The 22,301-nt window shown below is 53.2% G+C and overlaps 4 protein-coding genes across 4 annotated transcripts; 2 read left to right on the forward strand and 2 right to left on the reverse strand.

The window, feature by feature from the left end:
* Positions 1–231: 231 nt before the first annotated feature.
* On the forward strand, positions 232–1,686 carry ISF_03201 (GPI transamidase subunit PIG-U; the record flags this gene model as incomplete). The annotated part of the gene is made up of 3 exons (XM_018846807.1): positions 232–370; positions 497–764; positions 828–1,686. The coding sequence occupies 3 exons, from the start codon at positions 232–234 to the stop codon at positions 1,684–1,686; spliced, it is 1,266 nt and encodes a 421-aa protein (XP_018705696.1).
* Positions 1,687–1,930: 244 nt separating this feature from the next.
* On the reverse strand, positions 1,931–3,457 carry ISF_03202 (mitochondrial import receptor subunit; the record flags this gene model as incomplete). The annotated part of the gene is made up of 2 exons (XM_018846808.1): positions 1,931–3,087; positions 3,307–3,457. 2 exons carry the CDS (start codon positions 3,455–3,457, stop codon positions 1,931–1,933), a joined length of 1,308 nt encoding a protein of 435 aa, XP_018705697.1.
* Positions 3,458–4,758: 1,301 nt separating this feature from the next.
* ISF_03203 (hypothetical protein) lies at positions 4,759–5,736 on the forward strand (the record flags this gene model as incomplete). The annotated part of the gene is made up of 3 exons (XM_018846809.1): positions 4,759–4,924; positions 5,336–5,547; positions 5,620–5,736. 3 exons carry the CDS (start codon positions 4,759–4,761, stop codon positions 5,734–5,736), a joined length of 495 nt encoding a protein of 164 aa, XP_018705698.1.
* Positions 5,737–20,962: 15,226 nt separating this feature from the next.
* On the reverse strand, positions 20,963–21,553 carry ISF_03204 (hypothetical protein; the record flags this gene model as incomplete). The annotated part of the gene is made up of 1 exon (XM_018846810.1): positions 20,963–21,553. One exon carries the CDS (start codon positions 21,551–21,553, stop codon positions 20,963–20,965), a length of 591 nt encoding a protein of 196 aa, XP_018705699.1.
* Positions 21,554–22,301: the final 748 nt, after the last annotated feature.

Genomic DNA, 22,301 nt, shown 5'->3' on the forward strand with positions numbered 1-22,301 from the left:
GTCTACAATTCATCTTTCATGCGGCAGGCTGCCCTCTGTCAGTTAGCTACCGCGCCCCGCTAGCGCGCCAGGAACTCCTCTCACAGGCAGGGGCCAAGTGGCCTTGACATCAGGCTGAGCAAGCTCTCCGACAAGCCGCCTCGATTTACTCCAACGCCGCCCACGCCGCCCACGCCGCCCACGCCGCCCCAGAACGTCCCCGGAGATCATGCCATGACCATCACAACAACCATGGCTCTCCGTAACAAGGCCGGCGTCTTCGTCGGCGCTGCTTTGTTGCGACTTGTCCTCTTCACCGCGTTCCCCCACCTGCCAGACCTTTTGACGGGTCGCGTCGAGATCTCGACCCCCGTCACCAGCTTTAAACGACGTGCGTCTCCCTCTCCCGAATTATAACCCCCCCCCCGGTCGCGACTTGGTTGAAGTGCGCGAGCACACTCTCAATTCGTCTCTTTTCTCTTCTCTCAGACAGCTAACACACGTCGCCGCGAGGTAGTGCAAGAGGGTCTGTTTCTATATAATCACAATGTCGATCCCTACGATGGCGGCGTCTTCCACCAGCCGCCGCTGCTGCTCCCCCTCTTCTCGCTACTCCCCGACGTCAAGGAGTGGCCCATTTTCACAGCCATACTATACATACTCGTCGACCTGCTGAGCGCCAGTGCGCTCGCCACCATTGCGGATTCCGGTGAGGCCGGCCAGACGAAGCTCTACACCTCGCCGCGACGAGCCAAGACCACCTCGGGCGTCTTCATTGCTGCGGCGTACGTCTCTACATACTTTGCCCCGACCTCACCCCGAGAGGCAAGATGCTAACTCGACGGCAGCTTCCTGTTCAACCCACTTACCATCGCGACCTGCCTCGGCCGCACGACCAGCGTGTTCACGACATGCGCCGTCCTCCATGCCATCGCCAAGGCGCTCTCCGGCTCGCCCTTGAACGCGATGGTGGCCTTGGCCTTTGCCTCATACCTGTCGATGTACCCGATCCTCCTTCTTCCGCCGCTCATTATACTCGCATACGATCGTCAAACCGCCAAGCGCGCCATCGCCGGCGCGCCAGCCTTTATTGCTACTTGCCTCGGCACGGTGGCCGCCATCCTCGCGATGCTCTTTGGCATGTCCTTTGCGCTTGCGGGCAACTCCTGGACCTTTTTCGCGCGCACGTACGGCATCCAGCTAACCCTCTCGGACCTGACTCCGAATGTCGGCCTGTGGTGGTACTTCTTCATCGAAATCTTCGACCCCTTTCGCGCCTTCTTCCTCGGCGTCTTTTGGCTGCACCTTGGCGCCTACGTCGGCGGCCTGTCGATAAGATTGCGCAAGCAGCCTCTTGCAGCACTATCAGTGCTTGTGGGCATCTTTGCCATCTTCAAGCCGTATCCCTCCATTGCAGACACGGCCCTGTTCCTCGGCATGCTCCCGCTCTACCGCCACCTTTTTCCTCTAATGCGCTACAGCTTCGTCGCTTCATCGACTGTGCTGTACTCGTCGTTTTTGGGCCCTGCTTTCTACCACTTATGGATATACGCCGGAAGCGGCAATGCCAACTTCTTTTACGCCATCACGTTGGTTTGGAGCCTGGGCCAGAGCCTGCTGGTCAGCGACCTGGCATTTGCGGTGTTGAGAGACGAGCTAGATGTTGAGCGACCCGATCTTATTGGCAAGGAGATAAAGCAATTGTAATTTCGGGTTTGGTTGAGAAGAAGACAGTCGAAAGCTGGAATGATATACACAGTAGATGGACAGTGTCATGCAGGTCACTAGACCTATTTGTAAGATTATTAGCGCATTGAATGGTGTCGATAGAATTGAGAACACTTAATAAAAGTAAATTCTCTATCCATCATTGTACATGATCAATTATACAAATGCTATACAAATACAAGGGGGTATAAAGCTTGTGTCCAGTCAAAACCGTCAGCAGACCTCAATCAATCTCGGAATCTAGGTCCACAATGCGCCCATCGATTCCAGCCGCCCCGGCAATAGGACTTGCAACAGGCTTGACAGGACCGAGGACGCTATCAAGCATGGAGCCAAGCTCGCCAAACTGACTAAGGCGCGAGTTGCCGGGTCTATGGGAACGCCAAGTCTGCGACCGGGCGCCGAACGGCTCAAGGCTGCGGTACCAGTAAGTTGCGTAGCCAAACCCAGCGCCGGCGAAGAGCAGTGCTGCTGTTAGCGACGCGCTCCGGCGGTCAATGCCGACCATCTTGCCCTCGCAACGGCGGCGCACCTCGCCAGCGTAGTGCTCGCCAAAGACCGGCATATGTCTGACAACGGAGTCGAGCACCCTGCCCGTGGCAGAAAGATAGCCACGCCGAGGCGGAGCGGCCCAGACGATGCTGTCTGTTGCTGGGGTAGCGTTGGCCAGCACATCATCGACAAACAACGTGAGGCAGGGAGCATGTTCTGCTACCCAGTCCTTTAGGAACGCGCGTGGCACGGGAGCCTTCAGCATCAGAGCAAGGTAGCCAAAAGCCAGGCAGTCCAGCGACGTCAAGCCGCGCTTTGTGCCGTGCTTTGGGAAGAAACGAGGCGACCTGTCCGCTTTTGAGAGAAGATCCTCCAAAGTTCCCAAGCAACTCTCGGTTAAGCTAAAGAGCCGGATGGCGACCGACTGCTCGGGCGTCATCTCCTCCTTGACGGTGTTCTTGTGCTTGGACGTTCCGGGAAGATGCTTGCGGAACGCCTCCGGCAAGGCGTCCCTACCCGCCGTGAGATGCAAGCCGCCGTGGGGGTCAAAGTCGGTGTCGAGCTCCGCCAGCCCAAGGTGCTCGACGCGCTGGATGGCGTCAGCGCGGATCAGCGTCGGCACGGTCCACGTCAGCGGGAACCGGAGCAGCGCCGAGTACGCGGGCCGCGTTGCGGCGGACCAGTTGGCGGCCGAGACGTAGAGGGAGAGGTCGAGCAGGGCCGAGGCGTGGACGCCGAGGTAGGCGCTAAATGCGACGACGTCGGCGCGGTGGGCGGCGTCCAGGCTGCCGTCGAGGTCGTCGGCGAGTGACTTTGAGTAGAGGTACCTCACGATCGCGGGGTAGCCGCTCGTCCAGACCCCATCGTGGTTCAAGGCGGGGAGCAGGCCTTTTCGTGCGGGGAAAAGAGAGGCATCAAGGTCAGCAGGGGCGAGCTCTCTGTGTGTTTCATATATGCAAGGCAAGGCTGGTTGGTGATTTTCGGTGAAGACAAGGACACAGGGCGGCGGCGCGTGCGCGAAAATTGATCGGCATCTACGCCTAAGGGGATGGTGGAGGGGCGTGTGCATGTATGGGATGACACAGGAAACAAATAATCGGAACATACCTGATGGACTCACGGAGACGTTGTTGCTTGGAACGATGCGGAATTCAATATCATCCCTGACGGCGTTGTGGAGATATGTGATGGCAGCGATGCATTCGGCGTCAATAGAGGGGACCCCAAAGACTGGGCCCCATACGTGTAGCTCCAGCATCACGGACTACAGACCTGATTTGGTGCCCGTTGTTGTGGATGAGATGCGTTTGATGATGAAGTCCTTGTTCTGATGCTCGCGGATGCTGATCTGGCAGGCTGATAAATTTTAGTGGGGCCGGGTTTGAGGTACCACCTGGATGTGAACGCCGGGACCGTTACATGGGAATCTGCTGGAAATATACGCGGCTAACATGCTCCTCGGCATAAATTCGAAAGTTTGATGTGTATCATATCCTGAAGTAACCGTTCTTTTTGTGTGTAATGCCTCGGACGACTCCAGCCGTCCACGGCACAAGGGCGCCGGCGAGGACTTGGTCCTGACGTTTCACCAGGGCAACTAACATGTCTGGACTGCCAGAAAGATTCGTCAATTTTGGCTGCTCATGGTAATTCAGCGCCGAAGTTATATCATATGCGTTCAGCATGCGAGCTCCGGCCCTCGGGCAGACTTGCACGTACATATGGACTGGGGGATGGCATGGCTTTGACCCCGTCTCAGAGTTGGGCAAAGGCTTGATCAGCGATTTGCAAATGGCTGGAAAAAGTTTTTGACGACTAGTAGAAGGTCAATAAGACTTCAGATGAAAATTTTAATCCGCGACGCGACGAGCTGTCGTTGCGAGCCTGAACGTCGGCCGACTTACACCGACCAGCACGTAGCGCAGCCAGAGAATGTCGGTTCCTTAGAACTTCGAAACAGAAACTCAAACGGCCTAGCGGCAGGCAACACCAATTCACATATTTCAAGAGGAAAAGGGAACGGGTTATGCGAAACTCAGAACTGGTTTAAAGATTTGATACGGATTAGTTGCCTCAACATAAACTAGGCGTGTACCAAATCGGGCAGCCCCAAGTGTTCGCGCAATGGTATGGAGAATTTTCCAGCAATGCTTCAAGGAGATCATGTCCTGAGATAATGCAATTAAGACAGAAAACAAAAGCAAGGTCTCAGGTTTGCAGTCATTGCTGAAGTGTCCTTGAAGAGTCAGAGTTGTTCCACGTGATGCACTGTGACCGTGAACTTTTGGTAGCCAAACGCCTAAGCGAGCTTTACATTGACCGGAGACAGTCAGATTTTAGTTCTGAGACTGATTTTCCACCAGGAGCTACTTGGAAAGCGTGGATAAAGGGAAAAGAAGCTGTTAGACGTGCACATTCTGAGGTGTCGAATTTGTCAGCCGCCGACGTCGTCACAACTTGCAAACGCCGAGATAAAAGAACCCCGCCTTCGCATTTGGCCTTTTGAAGAGCACAAACAGTCACGCATCGGCTGCAGTAACATCTTGACTTCGCCCGAAAATGAGATCCCAAATCTTGCGATTCACTCTGCCTTCAGAGAATACCATCTCGGTTGGTACTTTTGACGAGTTGCGGGCGGCTGGCGCCCTGAGCCAGTACTTTGGCTCCTCCTTCTCGATGCGCAAGGCAATACCAAAGCCGAGACACGAGATCACCTTGATCATTCGTAAGTTGACCTTCCTTCCTTCGGGTTCCCTTGATGCTTGACGCTGCAGCTGCGTGTGGCCTGGAAAACAGAAGCGAGGCCAAGGGTCGGGCTGAGCTGAGTTGATCCACTAGAATGGCCCGGGGAACCGGAATGGAACACGCCGCTGCGCGAGTCGTTGGGGAGCTCGCCGATGGAGAGGTCGCCGACGTCACGTTGAGACGGACGAACTCAATTACAACAACTTGTTATCGGCTCTGGAAGCGCCCGTCTGCGAGGTGGTACGTTGATCTACCCCCGTCCCTCCTTCTACATTTTTTTCTCCAACACAACGGCTCGAGGGCCGTGCGCTGTCGTTCGACCCGTGTGATTGGGGGTCTACTAAAAGAATTGACGTCGTCGTTTGATAGGTCGTTTTACGGTTCAAGCCAGACACGCCGGTGCTGGACGATACGATCCGCAAATCGGTGTACAAGTCGAACGCGGACTGCTACAAGATGCTGGGCTTCGTCGGCGGCGACTGGGGATTCGCAACCAACACGACACTGGTTCAAGGCGATACAACAGCCGGTGCGGCCTCAACAAGTTTGCCGCCAGAGGACCAGTTGCTCTCCGTCTTCGTGCTCGGGTGGGAGAGCATCGAGGTACATTTTCATGCCCTTCAACCTGCTCGGTTCTCCTCGCTGCGTTGGTCTTTTGTTCTACGGCCATTACAGTTACACGAGGATGCTACCAAGACGGCGCTGTTCGCCGAGGAGCTCGGCAAACTCGGTCCACATATTGACGAAAGCAGTGGCGCGTGGTATGTGACTCTTCGCAACCACAAATCATAATGAGCGTTGCGGTTAGGTACAAGCCCAATATGTATTCTTTCCTTGGGCCACAAATGGATAGAAGGGTTGATAGAATGGACTAACGGCTTTCCATCGAGTCATGGACCCTGGCTGACTTCCCCGGAATACCACCATTAAGAAAAGAGAGAAAGCGAGATGGCGCCCGCTTTTCAGCTCACAGTGACCTCAGGGTTGGCGTTGCCAAGCGAGGCGCGGCGGACAGATACAGGTGACCAGTCGACTTGCAGTAGACGATAGTAACGTATACCCTTTCAAGAGACCAACAAAGACAATCCGCTGCCTCGACTGCCTCTATTTTCGCCTCTTCTTGGTATACTTTGTATATCCTGCGTCACGCTGGTCGTCGAATAACGTGCATCGGCATCATGCTTCCGGCCGGAATACTCGGGCGGCTATGTGGTAGCAAATTCATGCGATCCCGGCGTTATTATAAGCAGATGTCGGACGAATCAGTCGAGCGAGTCAGGGCGAACCATGTGGGTGAGTTGTCCCAACCCGGTCTTTTTTTTTTCCCAAACTGGGCTGAAGAGCGAGATCCTACCTTCCCCCAGTGGCGCGATGCTTTTTGGTAACAAAAAGAAACGATTGACAATCAGCGCCTGAGGCAATCTCGCTAAGCAGCGAAATAGTTCGATGCTGAGCCATCCAGACCCTCCCCCTTTCAGCTTGTTCAGGCTCTCTCTCCTCGTATGTGGACTGCCATCAGAACTGGATACCTCTTGGACGAAACGAAGAGAGGGCGAGGGGTGTAACAGGCCAACGCGCGCCTGAGTTGTCAAAGACAGACTAGCGGGGACCAATCCAGGAACACGAATCAGGTGGAAGGGGCTAACTAACGTTAGTTAACGCAGAGCGAAGCCAGGTCTCCAACAACGTGGCGAATCTCAGGGGGTTCCTGGCGACGCTCAGGAACGAGTTGTGTACAACCAAGTGTGGAGCTTGCATCTGTTGACTCTGGTGAGAGTACGGGAACCTGCAGTAGTTCGTTGCTCTGCCTGCTGCACTCTCGAGATTGGACAGGCACAACGGAGTTTTTCTATATTCAATCTAGGTCTACGAAGTAGATGCTGTCGCCGATGTGGGCTCTCAGGGACCTCGTCACCACAGTGGGCTGCTGCAGGCAAGGAGATTACAAACCTGGTGAAAATTTTCGGACATCGCGAGCAAATCTCCAACCAAGTTTGCTTGTCAATGGCCAGGACAAAGGGACCCCCCGGCATATCTCACGATCCTGGATGGACAGTATAGGCGGGTCCAGGACATATGCAGTCCCCTGAATTAAGACGTGAGTTTGATACTGCATCGGGGCGGGGGGAGCGTACATGATGCAGTCATTTCATCGATATTACTGGGTTTAATAAGAGAGAGGGGAGTGTAGAGAGTGCGATCGTGGCCTTTCCAGCCAGGGGCTGAGCAGTGGGAATAGGATAGGGGCAAGACAGCACAGATGCCACAGATGCTGCGCAATCTCGACATTTTGCGCAAATGTCCGAAACATGGCTGGGAACCATAACTAGTTACTAGTATAGTGATACGTAGTTGTTTTTGCCACTCGTTGCGTCAAAGCCACCATTTCGCAGGGGAATAGTTATTAACACAAAACTAACGCGTGCGCCTAGACGGAGTGCGGAGTTTTGGGGGCATATCTTGTGGAAGAATTGGCCATCACGCCCACCAACGAGGCCCCCCTGTCCTGGAGCCTGGCCCCCCTCGCAACCTGAAAATGAACGGTTCCATGGGCACAACGTCATCGATCGACACTCGGGAGGGCGTTTGCTTGTCTCTTTTTTCTTCGTCCTCGGGAGGGGCTTTTCTCTTCTTCTTCTTCTTCTTCTTCTTGTTCTTCTTGTTCTTCTCTCTCTGTTATTCTTGTCAGGCCGAGTGTTTCCAACTTGAAACAACGTCGGCCGCCGATGAGAAGTAGAAAATGTGCGAGCGGCGGCCGGCAGCCCCAGACTTTTGTTTCCCAAAGCGCTGAGACAAACCCAATCCCAGATATGCCGCTGCAGCCGCGGCAGAACCGTATTTAGGCCAACAGGGACTTGCAAAAATCTCGGCACCCGCATCTGCCTCTTTTCGTCTGCATACAGACAGACAGGCAAGACAAGGGTCCAGCGGCTGCGCTGATATAAACGACCCGGTGGCCGGGACGCGTGACCCATGTTTCACGGCCACAATACGGATTAACTGGTAAATCATAATCATCAAAAAGTGATTGAACAGAGACAACACAAGCGGAATTTGCGCCGCAAAGTTGGCGGCTTTTCTTCGCCTCGTTCGAGTTCGCCCCCCCTGTGGTCTAGCCACTGCGGTGAGGCGTTTTGTCTTGGAAGAGAGAGTACGTCTTCGTCCGCCTGTCCGCCTGCCCGCCCTCCTTCTTTTTCCGGCTACATGTTCTGAAGGTTGTGAGCATCGTGACCATGGACCGCATGAACGCCTGCCCGCACCTCGCCGTCTCTCGTAACTCGTTGGTACTTAAAGGCAGTCTGAGAGGGCGTGTGGCTTGCATTGGATGAACTGGTGCGCCGCCCAAAAGAGCAAAAGAGGCAGCTAGCCGGCAGGACCGGGATACGTGGTCGAATGCAGCGGCACCCATCACATATCCATCATCCCACTTTGCTTGCCTGCCCAGCCTAGCCAGCGTTACCCTCCGGGGGAAAGGGAGGGAACGGGTCATTCGATTTCCTAACAAGATTGGTTGGTTTGGTGCACTGTGGCAAGGAAGAACCGGCCTTTCCCTTCCCACCACCACCCACCACTACCACCCCCGCGCCGCGCACGTTTCATCCTCCTAGTCCGTTTCCGGCCGGCTTTCTTTTTCCCTTCTCGGTCACTTTTGGGGGTGTACTATATCCTCCAATAACTTAAGTTGGTTCATCCGAGTGAACGGAGAAAGGAACGTGTCGCCTCTGCCCATGTCCTCGGTTGGCTGGCGAGCTTTGGCCTAATGCTACATCAAAAGAACGGCCCCCCCCAGGCTGAGTCGGGCGGGAAAGGAGGGGCAGACAGATCGACGTTCCTGAACTTTGTTTCTGCTACCTAGTCCCGTTGTCTTGGAGGAAGACGCAACCAGCCGGCTTAGTCGGCGCTAATTGTGTGTGTACCTGCTGGATAGAGAAATAGTACGTCGAAAAAGCACGTCGAAAAAAGCAATATAGGAAATGATCTTGCAACAAGGCGTCAAGGCGCACCCCGCCACAGCGGCTGCATGCAAGCTGTAGACGGTCCGGCCAGAGACATGGCCCGGCCGTCTCGCGGGGATGACAGGGCTCGAGTTGGATGAGAGCCTGCGGCTGAATCGTCCGTAAAACAACGAGAGAGGCACAAGTTCCGTTGTCTCAGAGGGGTTGGTAGCGAAGACGCGAACATCGCAAGCCACTACCAAAGCAGCAGCGTACCGATACATTATGCAGTACTACATGAGCATGCAGCTAGAGATACCAGTAATAAGGTAGCAAGGCACACAAGGCGGATAAGAGGCAAAGAGAAACAACGTATTGAAATCAAATATATCTAAATGCGCGAGCAAGGTGCAAATCTCCCATCTACCAACGTCTACACCGAGTGATCAGTGGAACAGGTCTTTGTGCGAAGAAACTGTGTTGGAAATTCCCGTGTTCTATATGCCTCCAAATGTGTGTATCATGAATGCTTTCCGGTATCGTGTAAGCGCCTGGGGGAGAAAGCCAAGCCAAGCAGGCAAGCCTTGGCGCCAGGATGTCTAATAGTACAAGTGTATAATGTGTAAATCCTCCTCGTCCAATGAAAGCAAAAAAGGGGGCCGTGCTGTTCTCCCCCCGTGTATTATGCACGCTCCTTGTACAAATATTTGGGGAAAAAAAGAAAAGAAAAGAAATACGAGAAAAGGCAAAAAGAAATGCGACAGCCAACAAGGCTTCGAGCCAGCGAAGATGGTGCGAGGGGTTGGAAGAAGAGAAGAGCGGGGGAATGAGCCGCACGTTGCCAGAAGGATTGTCCTCGTGACGGGAGATCGAGGATGCGGGCGAGCAAATCGTAAGATGAGCTTGGGGACAGAATAAGGAACCCGAGCTATAATCAAGGCCAGATATTGCCGCCGCCGGCAGCGCGGGCAAGGGACAAAGTGGCTGGTGAGGACCATTGTCCGTCGACGTGACGAGAACAAGGTCCCACGTCAGGCTGCGGGGGCTGCTCGAGGGCAGATGACCAAACGATGCAGGATAGAAGACGGCGAGGCGTCTGCGGTCAACGAAGAGGGGTTGCTGATGCCGCGCAGCAGCCAGGCTGAAGGCATGCATGCATGTCTATCTGCGGGTGCAGACCCGCAGATGCAGTGGCCGAGTCGAGGGCTGATCAAGCCACCAAACATGACGTGGTGGTGTTTTGTTGAAATGCCATGGGCCTTGTAGGTGGGGGTTTCTTCTCAAGAGTAGAAGTCCATAATTGCGAGTATCCGAAGCGTAACCGAGTCGTATCGAGTGCTAGAAGCCGGTCGAGAGCCCGTTTACTTTGGCAGGGGCGGCAGAGGACGGCTGGGAGGGGGTCCAGGGCACGGAGGAAGGTGAGAAGGACGTTGAGCAGGCATGTTGCAAGAAATGTCGACGCAAATGGACATTGATGTGTTGTAGTGTTGGTTTGGACGCGAACGGCTGATTGCAGGTTCGCTGGTGGATGTGGTAAAGACGACGATGTAAACAACAGAGTACTTCTGTAGACCAGTGTTGATGTTGGATGATGGGTGCAAGTAGCGGTGCAAGTCGCAGTGGTATTCTTTAGAAGAAGTAGTTGTCAAGACTGTTGTATCGTGAACGGGAAAATCGGAGGTGGGAGGAGGAAGCCTTATGTATTCAGTAGCTGGTCGCGAGATGAGCAGTCCCAGCAAAAAAAAAAAAAAGGCAGGGCCAAGGCAGCCGGGGGTCTGACAGGGGAGAGGGGCGTCTTTTTTGGAAAGGGGGGGGTGCAGTTGGTGTGCGGAATGACGAAGCACAAGTGGGTTGGGCGTCTGCTTTGGGGGAGACAGAAAAGAGTGAGTAGCACCTGTCAAAGTGTGCAACAACGTGCAACCAAACACCCACCACCACCCACAAACGTCCACCAGCGCCCACTGCTGGGTGCCGTGGAGGCGGACGTCAGCGGTACAGCCACTCCAAGTACCTTTTTGCCTGACCGCTCCCCCAAGAAAGGGAGAAGGGGGTGCGTACAGGGGCTCAGGGGAGTCCAAGGGGGTGCAGAGCATCATTTTACTACCACAGGCGCCGACTTGCCCGCCCCCCCTTTCGTGCAGCAAACACCCCCAACGGCTCTATTTTGAGAGATGACGGAGTAATAAAACAACAATTGATGCTGCTTGTATCACGGCTACGGATACGACCAAATACAATGCGCTATTCGAGCCACACGAAGCCTCTGCCGTGCCAGCCGCCTCGTTACCATGTCCGGTATCTATCCGGTGTCCGAACTAACTTATTACCTACCTACTCAGGTATGAGCAGCGAATGAATACCTATGTACTATATGTACGGACAGTGAACGGATGGTAAAGTCAAAGGACACAGGTTTGGTGTAATGTAAGCAAGTGTCATACCATCACCCACTTGTTGTGTACATGTGTGCTTCCATTCTACCCCTCATCATAGCCCTAATAACTTTATTACGCGCCCGTCAAAGGTGAGCCAAGTGCCTTACTCTTCACTGGGACCTGTAACAGGCTCAGGCAGTTGGCTCAGGCTCCTGACTGGTGAAAAGCGCCATAACATGTCCCTGTCTCGACAACTTGAAAGCCCTGAGCCACTGCGACGCAGTGCTCAGAGGGCAGTGGGGCCTTGAAGGAAATTGAAACAGGCGCTATCCCCACTGAGTCCACCCCGAGGTACATAGGTTACATAGGTAGTACTTACAAAGTGCCCAGAACGACAAGAATAATGAGGAAGAAAGTAAAAGGAACGAGGCTTGTACAAAGCCAGTGTGTCGGAAAAAGATGATTCATTCTAGAATTAATATCAGCATGACGCAAAGAAGATTGCCTAAAAGTCCCTTAATCAAGATCCATAATGCAGTCATCACAAGGGTCCGACTTGCACCAGGCGCAGGCAGCACTTTCATTTCGCCAGCATCGTCGTCCCTCCCTCCCTCCCTCCATCTCGCAAAAGCGCCTCCAGATTGCAGCCAGCCGAAATCATACTATTGCGCCTCATCTCCAAGACACATCAGCCCATCTCCTTGGTGCGCTGAAAGCGGCGGCCACAAAATAAGGAAGCATGCAAAAGCAATAACCATTCAATACTTCCAGCAGCAGGGAAAGTGAAGACGACAATTTACAACAATCGGAGCACTACCTGTATCATCTTGTCCGCCGTCAAACGCATGCCCGGCCCCAATGTGACTTGTTCCCTTTGACGCACAACCAGCCTGGCAAGAATCAGCCAACACAAAGGCACAGACGCTGCAATGTATCAGAACGGGTAATTCGCTTTTTTTTTTCCCTTCTCTCCTGTCGGTGCGGATATTGGCCGTCCATTCGCAAAGCCATTTTCTGCCCGGGAGCGCCGTGTGGCAACAATGCAAGACAAATCATGGCCTTTTTTTTTTCCAATATTACTTCCAGCCATCCAGCCGCCTTTGGACGCGATCTCATCCGGCTACCATAATAAACACGAATGTTTACGAGAGGGAGGGGACGGGCCTACGGGCAGCGCCGCATTGCATTGCTCTGCTGGATCGCGATATGGCTCACCATGTCCGACCAAACCAGACGAATATAGCAATTGCCAAGGGCTTGCTTGGGCTTACACTACCAAGGCCTGGCGCGTCGGCTGTTGCAAGGAGGGCCTCCTTCCTCGAACATACACAGACACGCAACAATCGCAAAGTGTTACGCACCAGACTACCCCCCGAACAAGAGCCCAGCCCAAGACGGGCTTAGACTCAGGTACTGGCGGGTTTCGCACATCACGACTAACTAACTAGAGTCAACTTGAACTCCCCAAACCAGCCCAAACTTTGGGCCCAGAGACGCAACGATATATGCAACAGTAACTTAGAAAGGGAGACAACTTGACCCGCTGTCAAACATAGCCAGATCGGGATAAGGATGGCGGGGAGGGCAAACCCATGAACACCTCGCACATCTACCATCATCTCGCCTCCAAAGGGGACCCTGCACTGTGTTACAGAGTGACATCCAAGATTGCCTCGAAGACGGTGGATAGGGGATCCCAAGTTCTGGTCGACGAGTCCGCTCGCCTACCTCTAATCGCATCGCAAGTGGGATCCAGAGTCCAGCACCCTTGCCAACACACGAGGAGTTTGATTGCCTGTCCACTTTGAAGCTTCTTTTCCCCACTCTATGGAAGCACGGTAGAAGGATTTTTTTGCCCCTTCCTGTCTGTTGAGGCTCCAGCAGCTTGGTCCGTTCCCCGCCTGGCCCAACCTGACGCAGCTAAGAATGCGTGTCGTGGTCCTCTGGCAAGGCTGGCTAGACGAACACGGCAAGTCGAGGAGGGAGTCCCCTGTGGGGGAGAGGGTAATTTGCCTTTTTTCTTTCGTTGAGGGTCCAGCCTGCCTGACCGCTGCCTTGGTAATGAAATCGACTATAAGCTCACTGGATCACAGTTCTGGTTCCCCTTTTTGCGTGTTGCAAGAGTCGGTGAGTAACCAGATAGTTGGGCGGTTCGACCCTTACATTTTCGAGGGCTTTAATTTCAACATGCTGACCGACTAAGTAGCAGTATTACCGAGCTGGAAGTATACGAGAGCCTCGGCCACGGATTATGTTAGGCTAGCCCTGTTAACGAATGTGTATCGACTCCCCTTTGCCCTCGATCGCTGACGTCGTAACTGTCAAAGCATGACACGGCCAAATCGTTGGGATATTTCGTTATTTTATGTGCTGACTCGGCTTTCTGATGCAGGTAGCTATGCCGAAAACTGACAACAAGTGACCGGTCTGCCCGACGAGTGATACCCATACACTGCACCCAAAAACGAAAAAGGAATTGCGCGTCGTCAACTGTCCCGTTTGAACCTCCAGTTTCGGCCCTGTGAATGTGAGTCTAGATCTGGAGAATTAATTCAGTGAGATGCTGTTTCACGTGCGCCAGACCAGGGCCCCTGGCACAAGCAGCCCCTGCACAGCTGGTGAGAGACCCAAAATTAGTTGATAGGCTTGTGGCTTTGGGAAGGGCGCACCAAAAAATGACCACGTCAGGCGAGGAAGCCAGTCGTACTTGAATAACTTGACCATTTTTTCGGGCCACACACAGGTCAGCGTACGAAGCAATACAAGTACCAGCGGCACTGATGAAGAACGAGAGACGAAACGAACGAAAGGTCAATGCCAATACATGCGATCCACAACAAGCAGAGCGACGCCTGGATCAAGAGGTGAGCCTCGCTTTTAGCTTTCATTCACGGCAGAGAGCTCTGTTTTTCCTTTTTCCTTTACGGCATACCTTCTGTCGCCTTGTCTTTCATAACTAGTTTTCTCGGCGGGCAATGCGCATGCCTTGATACAATATCCCAAGCAGCATTTTTGTCTCTTCTGAGTCCCTCACCTTTTATTACATCGCAACATAGTCTTATTGATTGTTGGCTCTCATCCAAGTGGCCCCCGAACAAGCCAAGCGAGCATGAGCATTGGTTCAATGATAGGATAGGCTCGTACAACAGTCTCTGACGGTGACAACTTGTTCAAACTGCTCCCCCGATCCTCTGTTGCTGCTTACAAAACAAAATTGAGCCCATCTTTGGGGATATGCCGAATGAGATGAAGACGGCCGTACAAAGACAAGCTGCCTGTTGGGCTTACATTGTCTCATGCGGCTCAAGTAATAAGCCCACCCAGTCTACTACTAGGGATGCAACATCACGATCAGCAACAATGGGAAAGTTTTAAAGTTTTAATGTCTTCGGGCTACGCGCCACACTACCGCCAGGAAAGATGAAACACAAGTGCCGAAGACAAGCAGCCGTTGGCAATTGTCCATTGTCCAAGCTGCAGCAGTGCTCGGCGTCAATGCGACATTTTCTTCAACGGCCAAGATTCTTCTCCCCTCAACCACGAGGCCAAAGCAACTTCCCCTCCGCCCGTTGCAGTTGCGCTTCAGTGGGCTTCTTCCCCTCCCCCCATTTTCAGGGCAAGGTTGAAACTTGCCTACCAGGTCAGGGCCATGAGCGCTTATAATTACTTGTCCACACAAAGCTCGAAAGGGCTGCCAGGCTCGGAATCCAGGCTCCGAGGAGAACGAGGCCTCCCCAAAATCGTCAATCGGCACTTTCTCGTGTGCTGTTGCACGCCCACCGCAAGATGGAGACGAGCCGCACCTTCGGCAACGGTATCCATAGGGCAGACATGCGCGACGTCGATTTACCAAAAGGCGCCGGGCCAAAAAAAAAAGTGCTCTCTCATCCGCATTTGCTCGCTCACCAGCTTGGGCTGGTCAGCCTGTCAGCCGGCCGGTCCTTTCCCCCATCATCATGGCCCGCAACAGGCGGATTGATGACAAGACCATCCATCGAGTGATCTAACTGGCCTCTTCTGACATGCATCAGCGCCCAACCATGTGGCATGTGGCCTCGCCAACCGGTCGCCTTCGTTGACGAAGAGTTCTAGTCCTGATGCCTAGGCTGCAGCTAGAGGGATGATGCTGCCCCAGCCCACGTACTAGCCACGTATATGTATGCGGCCGTCGAAGTTGTTACATGGCCAGCCTTACCGCCTCGCCTTGAGGCTGTCTTTGATGGGGCCGACCGACTTAGCGGCAACGAATAGCAATGCTGTGAGCAATGACAGCCTTCGTCACCTTGGCGAGGGCACGAACAATCTCGCCTGGCACTTTGCGCCTGTTGTGCCAAGTAAGGACTCAGGCTGCCTTGTCTACCTGGACAGTTCTCAACTCGCTCCGCCTCGTCCGCTCAACAAAGATCCATTCTCTTCGCGATTCAAATGCAGCTTACCACGCACGCGCGGAGCTTGTTCCACGTCAACACGCTTCTCGCCCAGGGCTGAATGGGGACGTGTGCCAGTGTCAACGAGTCACCTGGCTTTACAGGGCATTGGTTCATGTACACGCCCCCCTGGCCAGCTTTCTTCGTCGCTCTTGGCCCTCTTTTCCTTCGCTGGCATTTGTCTTGATACAAGTGACTCACAGCCTATCTTATCTTTATTACAAGATGGCTTTTTGTTGGCTTTTCGAACGATCTGCCATCACGAGGCAAAGAGATGGATGGGGCCTCTGAGCATTTTTGGTGCCCAACAGACGATAGTTGCCGGGCCGGAGCGAAATGTCAGACACATGACGGCAGTCGGTGAGAAACGAAGCGATCGATTCTTACACCCAAGTGCAGAAATGGTGGCGGCTTGACCAGGCTTCCAGAAGATTGACCCTCCATTGTTCGCATCGCATACCAGGAGGCCCTTCCAACGAGACTGGACATGCCACATTTACGAATACCAAAGCTCCCGCAGCAGCCCCCCGCGGTTTCGTCAGGGGTGTGTATGATTTATGTGACGAAATGGGTAGCCCGCAAAAAAAAGGCATCTCGTGAACAACTTTGATAAACAACCCCTGGCAACGATGACGCAAATACGAAATAGGGTAGCAGGGGTTGTATAACCTCTGCCAAATTCCGCTTCATCCGAAAAAAAAAAAAGAATGCGATTTTCGACGGCGTCTGTAATTTCAACTTTCGCAAAAATGCGCAGCGCATATCAGCATGACCCGCGGCGTCATGTAACGGTCACATTTTGGCGCGCCAAGCTTCATAACAACAGGCCTTTTATAATAATTTCTTCTTTCATTACTATTGACCTGAAGTCATGCGCCTGGCTTTGCCGTCAATAGCGCCCCCAACAAGCCATGGCGCAAAGGCAATCTCGCTGGGCAAAGGAGATTGCTGGCGTGGTGCACGTTTTGTGCACTCCTCGGGTTGATGCCGACGATGGCGGATTTTCTTTTTCCTTCCTCTTCCCCATCCCATTCTTCGCTTTATTCTTTGCTTCTGCCCGGTCAATACATCAGCGCAACTTCGTCTCAAGCAAACCCTGCGCCTCACTCAACTGTCGCCCTGGCTCAGACGGGGGAAGGGTTGGCGGTGCGGCTTGGGGTCCCCTTGCGACTTCGCAAATTGATGGACGCCAAGGATGCTTGATGAGATTCATCAAGCTGCAGCAAGCACAATTTTCCTTTGAGCTCGGGCCAGCATCACCATTGCCTTGGGGGCCAGGAACAAGCCACTTTCATCTCGGAGTTTTATGGTCTTGTCTTGTGACACCCCCATGCGTGTCTTTCGGGCCTACACAACGCAATTGTCACTCAACTACGAATTAGTTGACCAAAATTCACAGCACGAGACAGACCTTTTCGTGTCTTCTGGGAAAAGAGAGAAGCTCGGACTCTGAAACACAACACACAAGGATCTGGCTTTTGGTTTGGCGAGCGACGGGAAGTGGGAGGCCACGATGGAACCCCATCCATGCATCCCAGGCCAATCTGCAGTTGTCCAGCAACAGACCAAAGCAGGTATTATTAATCAGTTGACAGGAATCCGGCCATTCATCACATTCATGGACTCATTATTAGATCACTTCGATGCTGCAACACTGAACAGGACGCAAACATCAGCCCTCGATCCATCGAAACCCTTGCGTCTCGTTTGGTTCCTTGTCTGTTTGGTATTGATATTAATATCTGCGATATAGGTCATGAAGATTTGCTTCTGTTAGACTATGGTGGTTATGACCATGCGTTACAGTACCGGCAAAGAGAAAGATGACAACTATCTTCAAGCTTTTTTTGACATACGGCTTTATTATTAGCTAGCAGTCGGGAGAGACAGGTCCGGCTCCTTTCCATCCGCCTGCACACCACACCACACCAGTAATAAGCAGCCACCCACCCCGTGAGCTTGCCCCCAACCCGCCGCAAGATGATCGACAACATTGATTGATGCGCCTGCCGCGCATAACAGAAACAAGCCACAACCGTGCCAGAATACGGAGTACATACGAATACAGATTACAGATTACAGAAGGCGTTGATATCGGATACATGCAAAGTACCATTTACTGGTAACAGCTTCTGCCAATGTCTTAGACTTGGACTCAGCTTGGCGTGTGATACTCGGCGTCCCAGAGAACTCGGCCCCGCGAATCGTTGTTCGTTTTCCCTTTCTTTCTTTCATTCTTTCTTTTCTTTTTTCAGCAACACGGAAAGGAAATGTCTCCGTGCAAGGGCATCCAACCAGAAGTCCGCCGGCCCCTCCCCCTCCTCGGCCAGCGCCCGTGAAACACTCCGGTCACCACTCCTTACTACTGCAGGCTGTGAGCCCCGGCGCTGCCGAGTGCTACCATGGGGGAGGAGTTTCACTCAGCTGAGGCGCATGGTCAGCAGAATGCTTGTTTGCCCTGCCTGTCTCGCGCAGTGTGCATTGATCACCCGATGATGACGACGGGGAGGTGCTGCATTCAATCCAGCGTTTGAAAAACACTGATTTTGTTGTCCTTGTTGTTCATGCTCTTGAGTTTCCGATCAGGACTAATAAAATACCTAAGCAATAAGCCCCAGGGCCACGTCGCGCGCGCCGCGTACGCCTCAACAAGCCACCTCTTGTTTCGCCATGAGGGGTTGCCAGCGGGAAGAGGTGGCTCGAGTGTATCAAGACCAATTTCTAGTCCAAGAATCGCATCTTTTGCTCGCACTGCCTTGGCTGGCTCGAGCTTCGTCGAGGCTAGTACAAGAGATGGTGTGCGAAGGATCTAGGCAACAGGCTATTGCATTCGATAGCACTGAGCAGTGTGCTAGCACAAGACCAATAGCGCAAGGAGGCGGCGGTCTTTTGGCGGGACATGTGTAATCTATCTATCGAAAGGATTACTAAATCGTAACCAATTGCAGCGGAGTGAGGCTGCAGTTGCCGCGGGCGAAATGGGGCTGGCCATAAGGCGCCGCCGCCGTCAAAAAAGGAAGAGGTCCTCGCAGTCTCCTTACCACGTGGATGGCCAGGGGTTGATGGCACGAATAATGCTGCATGCATACATTCAATTGCGGCGACTATGTAGGGTTACGGGTGAGGCGTTCAGCCTTCCCGGCGATGACGGCGCCAAGGAGGGGGCGTGTTCTTTCTCCTTGCTCGCTGACAGGATTCCACAGAGGAACATCAGTAGAATGGTGCGCGGGCTTGATTCCAAGTGACTACGATGCCGCTCGCAGATCCCTGGCCGCCCGTCCAATCAATAATATGATAAAACAAAATGGCCGAGAGAAAGTCACCGATGGTGGGAGCAGGCGGCACGGAAACGACGCTGTCTGTGCAGCCAGTAAGTGCAACCGGCAACTTCTCGTATGATCACTGAAAGATCCGGGTGTGAGGCGCGACTCACATCGCAGGTAATGCCGTGCAGATGGCCTACTCTGTGGTCTGATGCGGCAAAGGTAGTCCAATGCCCAATGCATATTAGAGAAACTCATGCATACCTGGGCACATCTGGGGTTGGACGGGGGTGGCTTGCTGACTGACGGATATCCGCAAGTCCCTCCCTCAATTTCTCACACAGTCAGTGGCTGTGTGACGTACGTTGCCTGTGAGGGGACGGCGTCAACTAAATGAGACAAAATCTCTGCACCAGCAAATTAATTTGGTAGAGCAGACGAAGCAGCGGCCGGGGAGAGTTGTCATCACAGCATGCACCCTTGGATGGTGATGCGTGGCGCGTGTCTTGTGATCATCCAGTGACCAGTGAGCGGCAAGAGGTTGAAATGATGTCAAATTTAGAATAATTGCACCCGAGTTGACGCATCATGTAGCACAAAACACCAGAGTGATTCATGGGATTGACGACTTGCCCATGGTACTTGTGATCCAAGTACCTTTTTTCCTCGCCATCGGTGACAACTCATGATGATGCTCACATACACAGTTTCACCAAGGGCGTGCGAATAGTTGCTTGGAAATGCTTCCCCGAGGGGCAAAAAAAAAAACACGCAAAGATACCCCAGACATCAGCGTATGCGTCGTACGATGGGGCGTGCGATAAGGCTACCGGTGCAGCTGTCATCATCGTCTTTTTTGACTTTGTGACTGCGTCTGTGAACTACATCTCGACTCCGCTCTTGTGCTTTTTGGGCTCGCATAAAAAGATGGACGCCGACTTGCATATGCAGAGGGGAGGGGGATCCAGTTCTCTCTTCTCATTCATGCGGCTCAAAGACATGTTGCATATTCCGAGAAGAGACAAAATCTTCCGCGGCTTCTCTTCTCCGGACTATGTCGTGATGACGCCACAGTCTTGTCGTGATAACAGGACTGACGTATGATGGGAATCCAAATCCTCCCCTTCCTCCGGCAGCAAATCGTTCAGAATCTCTTGAACGGTCAGCCCATTTAGTTCTTTACAACGCGCGTGTCTTACTAAAAAGCAGAGCAAAATCGCGAAAGACAAAAAAGTGACAGGACATCTTGAAACACTAGCATCACTTTTTGACTTTTTTCCCCTCCTCCCCGGCCTCGCTCAAAATAATCCATCCAGTCTTCCGTAGCACATTGAATTGAAAATTTTCCGCTTACATCATGCTACGTATCCCTCTCCTTTCCTCGGGGCCGAGCGTGCAAAGCCGCACAGTCGAGCCCAACTCAATCGTGAATCGGTGTTTTAGGTCAACCCATCGCGGAGGCCAGGAGGCATCCAACGGCTTGAAAGAGCCAATAGAACGCGTGAATAAAAATGTGTTTGACAGAAAACCTTGTTCTTGCTTTAGCCCCTCCATCTTTCGAGTTTTTGACAATTATGCCGCAGCAAAAACAAGTCGTCTCGTCACGCGTAGACCGGCTCTGGCCATCCCATATGCGTTTTTTTTTCTCCTTCCCCGGGGGACCCCAAACTCTGTTGACTATTCATAAAGCCGTTGAAAGCCCTGTAAAGCTTCTTTCGTGTACACGACCCCCCCTACCACCTCCATCTCGTTGCCCGATGACAAGGTCGGCGTCCATCCGACACAAACGCGCGCACGTTGTTTCATGCGAGACGCGTGGATTACCACACAATGCTGGCGATCACCAACAGCCAAGAATCAATGCAGGCGGGGGATTCGTTCGCCAACATAGCCAGCCGGTGTGCGCCGTGTGCTGCATGTGGTGTGGGAGCCTCGGCACTCGCGTGAAATCAAGGCGACGTGAACCGGCAGTTGTTGGTTCGTTGATTATGCCTTCACGATTTTTGGAACCTTGTTCATCAAGCATCCTCAGCGGGCATTTGCGTAGATGTAATCCAGTTCTCCATCTTGGCCTGTCCAGAGGTCGCGCTGCTGCCGGTCGACGTCGACTGGTTCGTCTTGGCGCCCCCGTCCCGCCTCTTGACCACGAGGCAGAGCACGCGCCCGTAGATTGCGAAGCCTTCATATGAAACGTCCATGGCCATTTTCTTCTTGTCCTCCTCGGTATCATCGTCGGAGTCCGGCCCAAGAGCCTCACGAATTCGCTTGGATGGTGGCTCCTCCTCGCCATCCGAATCCAACTCTATGGCGGCCCCATCTGCATTGCTGTCGCCGACTCCAGAACCATCTGCGATGACATCTCGGTCTCGCTTTGTCCGGTTTTGCGTGTCAGCAGTCGGGATGGCCGACAAGTCAAAGTTTTCCTCCTCGCCGCTCTCCTCCTCGATACGTATTGGGGCAAAGTCTGCTGCGTCAACATCCACCGGTTGGTCATTTGTCTCGCTGATTAGCTTGCTCGCATTTGACTGCATCATTGCCGGGCCCTTTTCTCGGAAATGCTTCGTTTTGGCTAGTAGCGAGTGTCGCGTGCTCGTTTCAGTGAGGAACATGGACACTTCAAAGTCATCTGCGAGTCGCCGGTCCGCCGTCAGCTCTCGCAAATAATGGCGCACAATTCTGTGGCCAATGGCCTAAGCATACCTTTGACAATGACATCTTTGACTCTAGCTTTTTTTGACGGCTTCTTTTTGGTTCTCTCCCGTTCTCTCTCCTCTCGGAGTTTCGGAAGCACGAGGGGGCGAATGGCTTCAATCACACGCGCCAAGGTTTGGTGCCTCGGGTGCAACAACCAGGATTGCGCAAGCGCTGGACTATCGAGATATATGCGACATTCCAAGACGGAGTATTTTGTGATTCTGAGGTATCGACGTACAGGAGCCATTGCACCGGGGGACACTTGCCAGGCTGAAGAACTGCAAAGGTGATGAAAGGGAGCTTGGACTCATCGTGAACGTGACATCACCGCCAGCCCCACCATGTTCAGCAGTACAGGGTAGCGATCTGACTGAAGGGCAAGAGAAGCACTCTCTCTTTCTTTCTTTCCAAACACACAAGAGACGCGTCTTGTGTTCGGGTTTGAATGCTCGCAATGATGTCTCTATTTGGCCCGACAGGAAACAGCGTAACGCGCTACCGTCTAAGTGGTGATGCAGCTGCGACACACAAATGCAACGTCCCTCCCGAGCCGGCTGGGCTCATGTCGGCAAATTCTATCAGACCTGGTTGTAAGCTTAAAGTCAGGGCAAGTGATTGGCCCTAAAAACAATTCACGGGATCGAATCCTACGATACGATCGAC

The sequence above is a fragment of the Cordyceps fumosorosea genome (assembly GCF_001636725.1).
Source record: "Cordyceps fumosorosea ARSEF 2679 chromosome Unknown scaffold_6, whole genome shotgun sequence".
Taxonomy (NCBI): Eukaryota; Fungi; Ascomycota; class Sordariomycetes; order Hypocreales; family Cordycipitaceae; genus Cordyceps; species Cordyceps fumosorosea.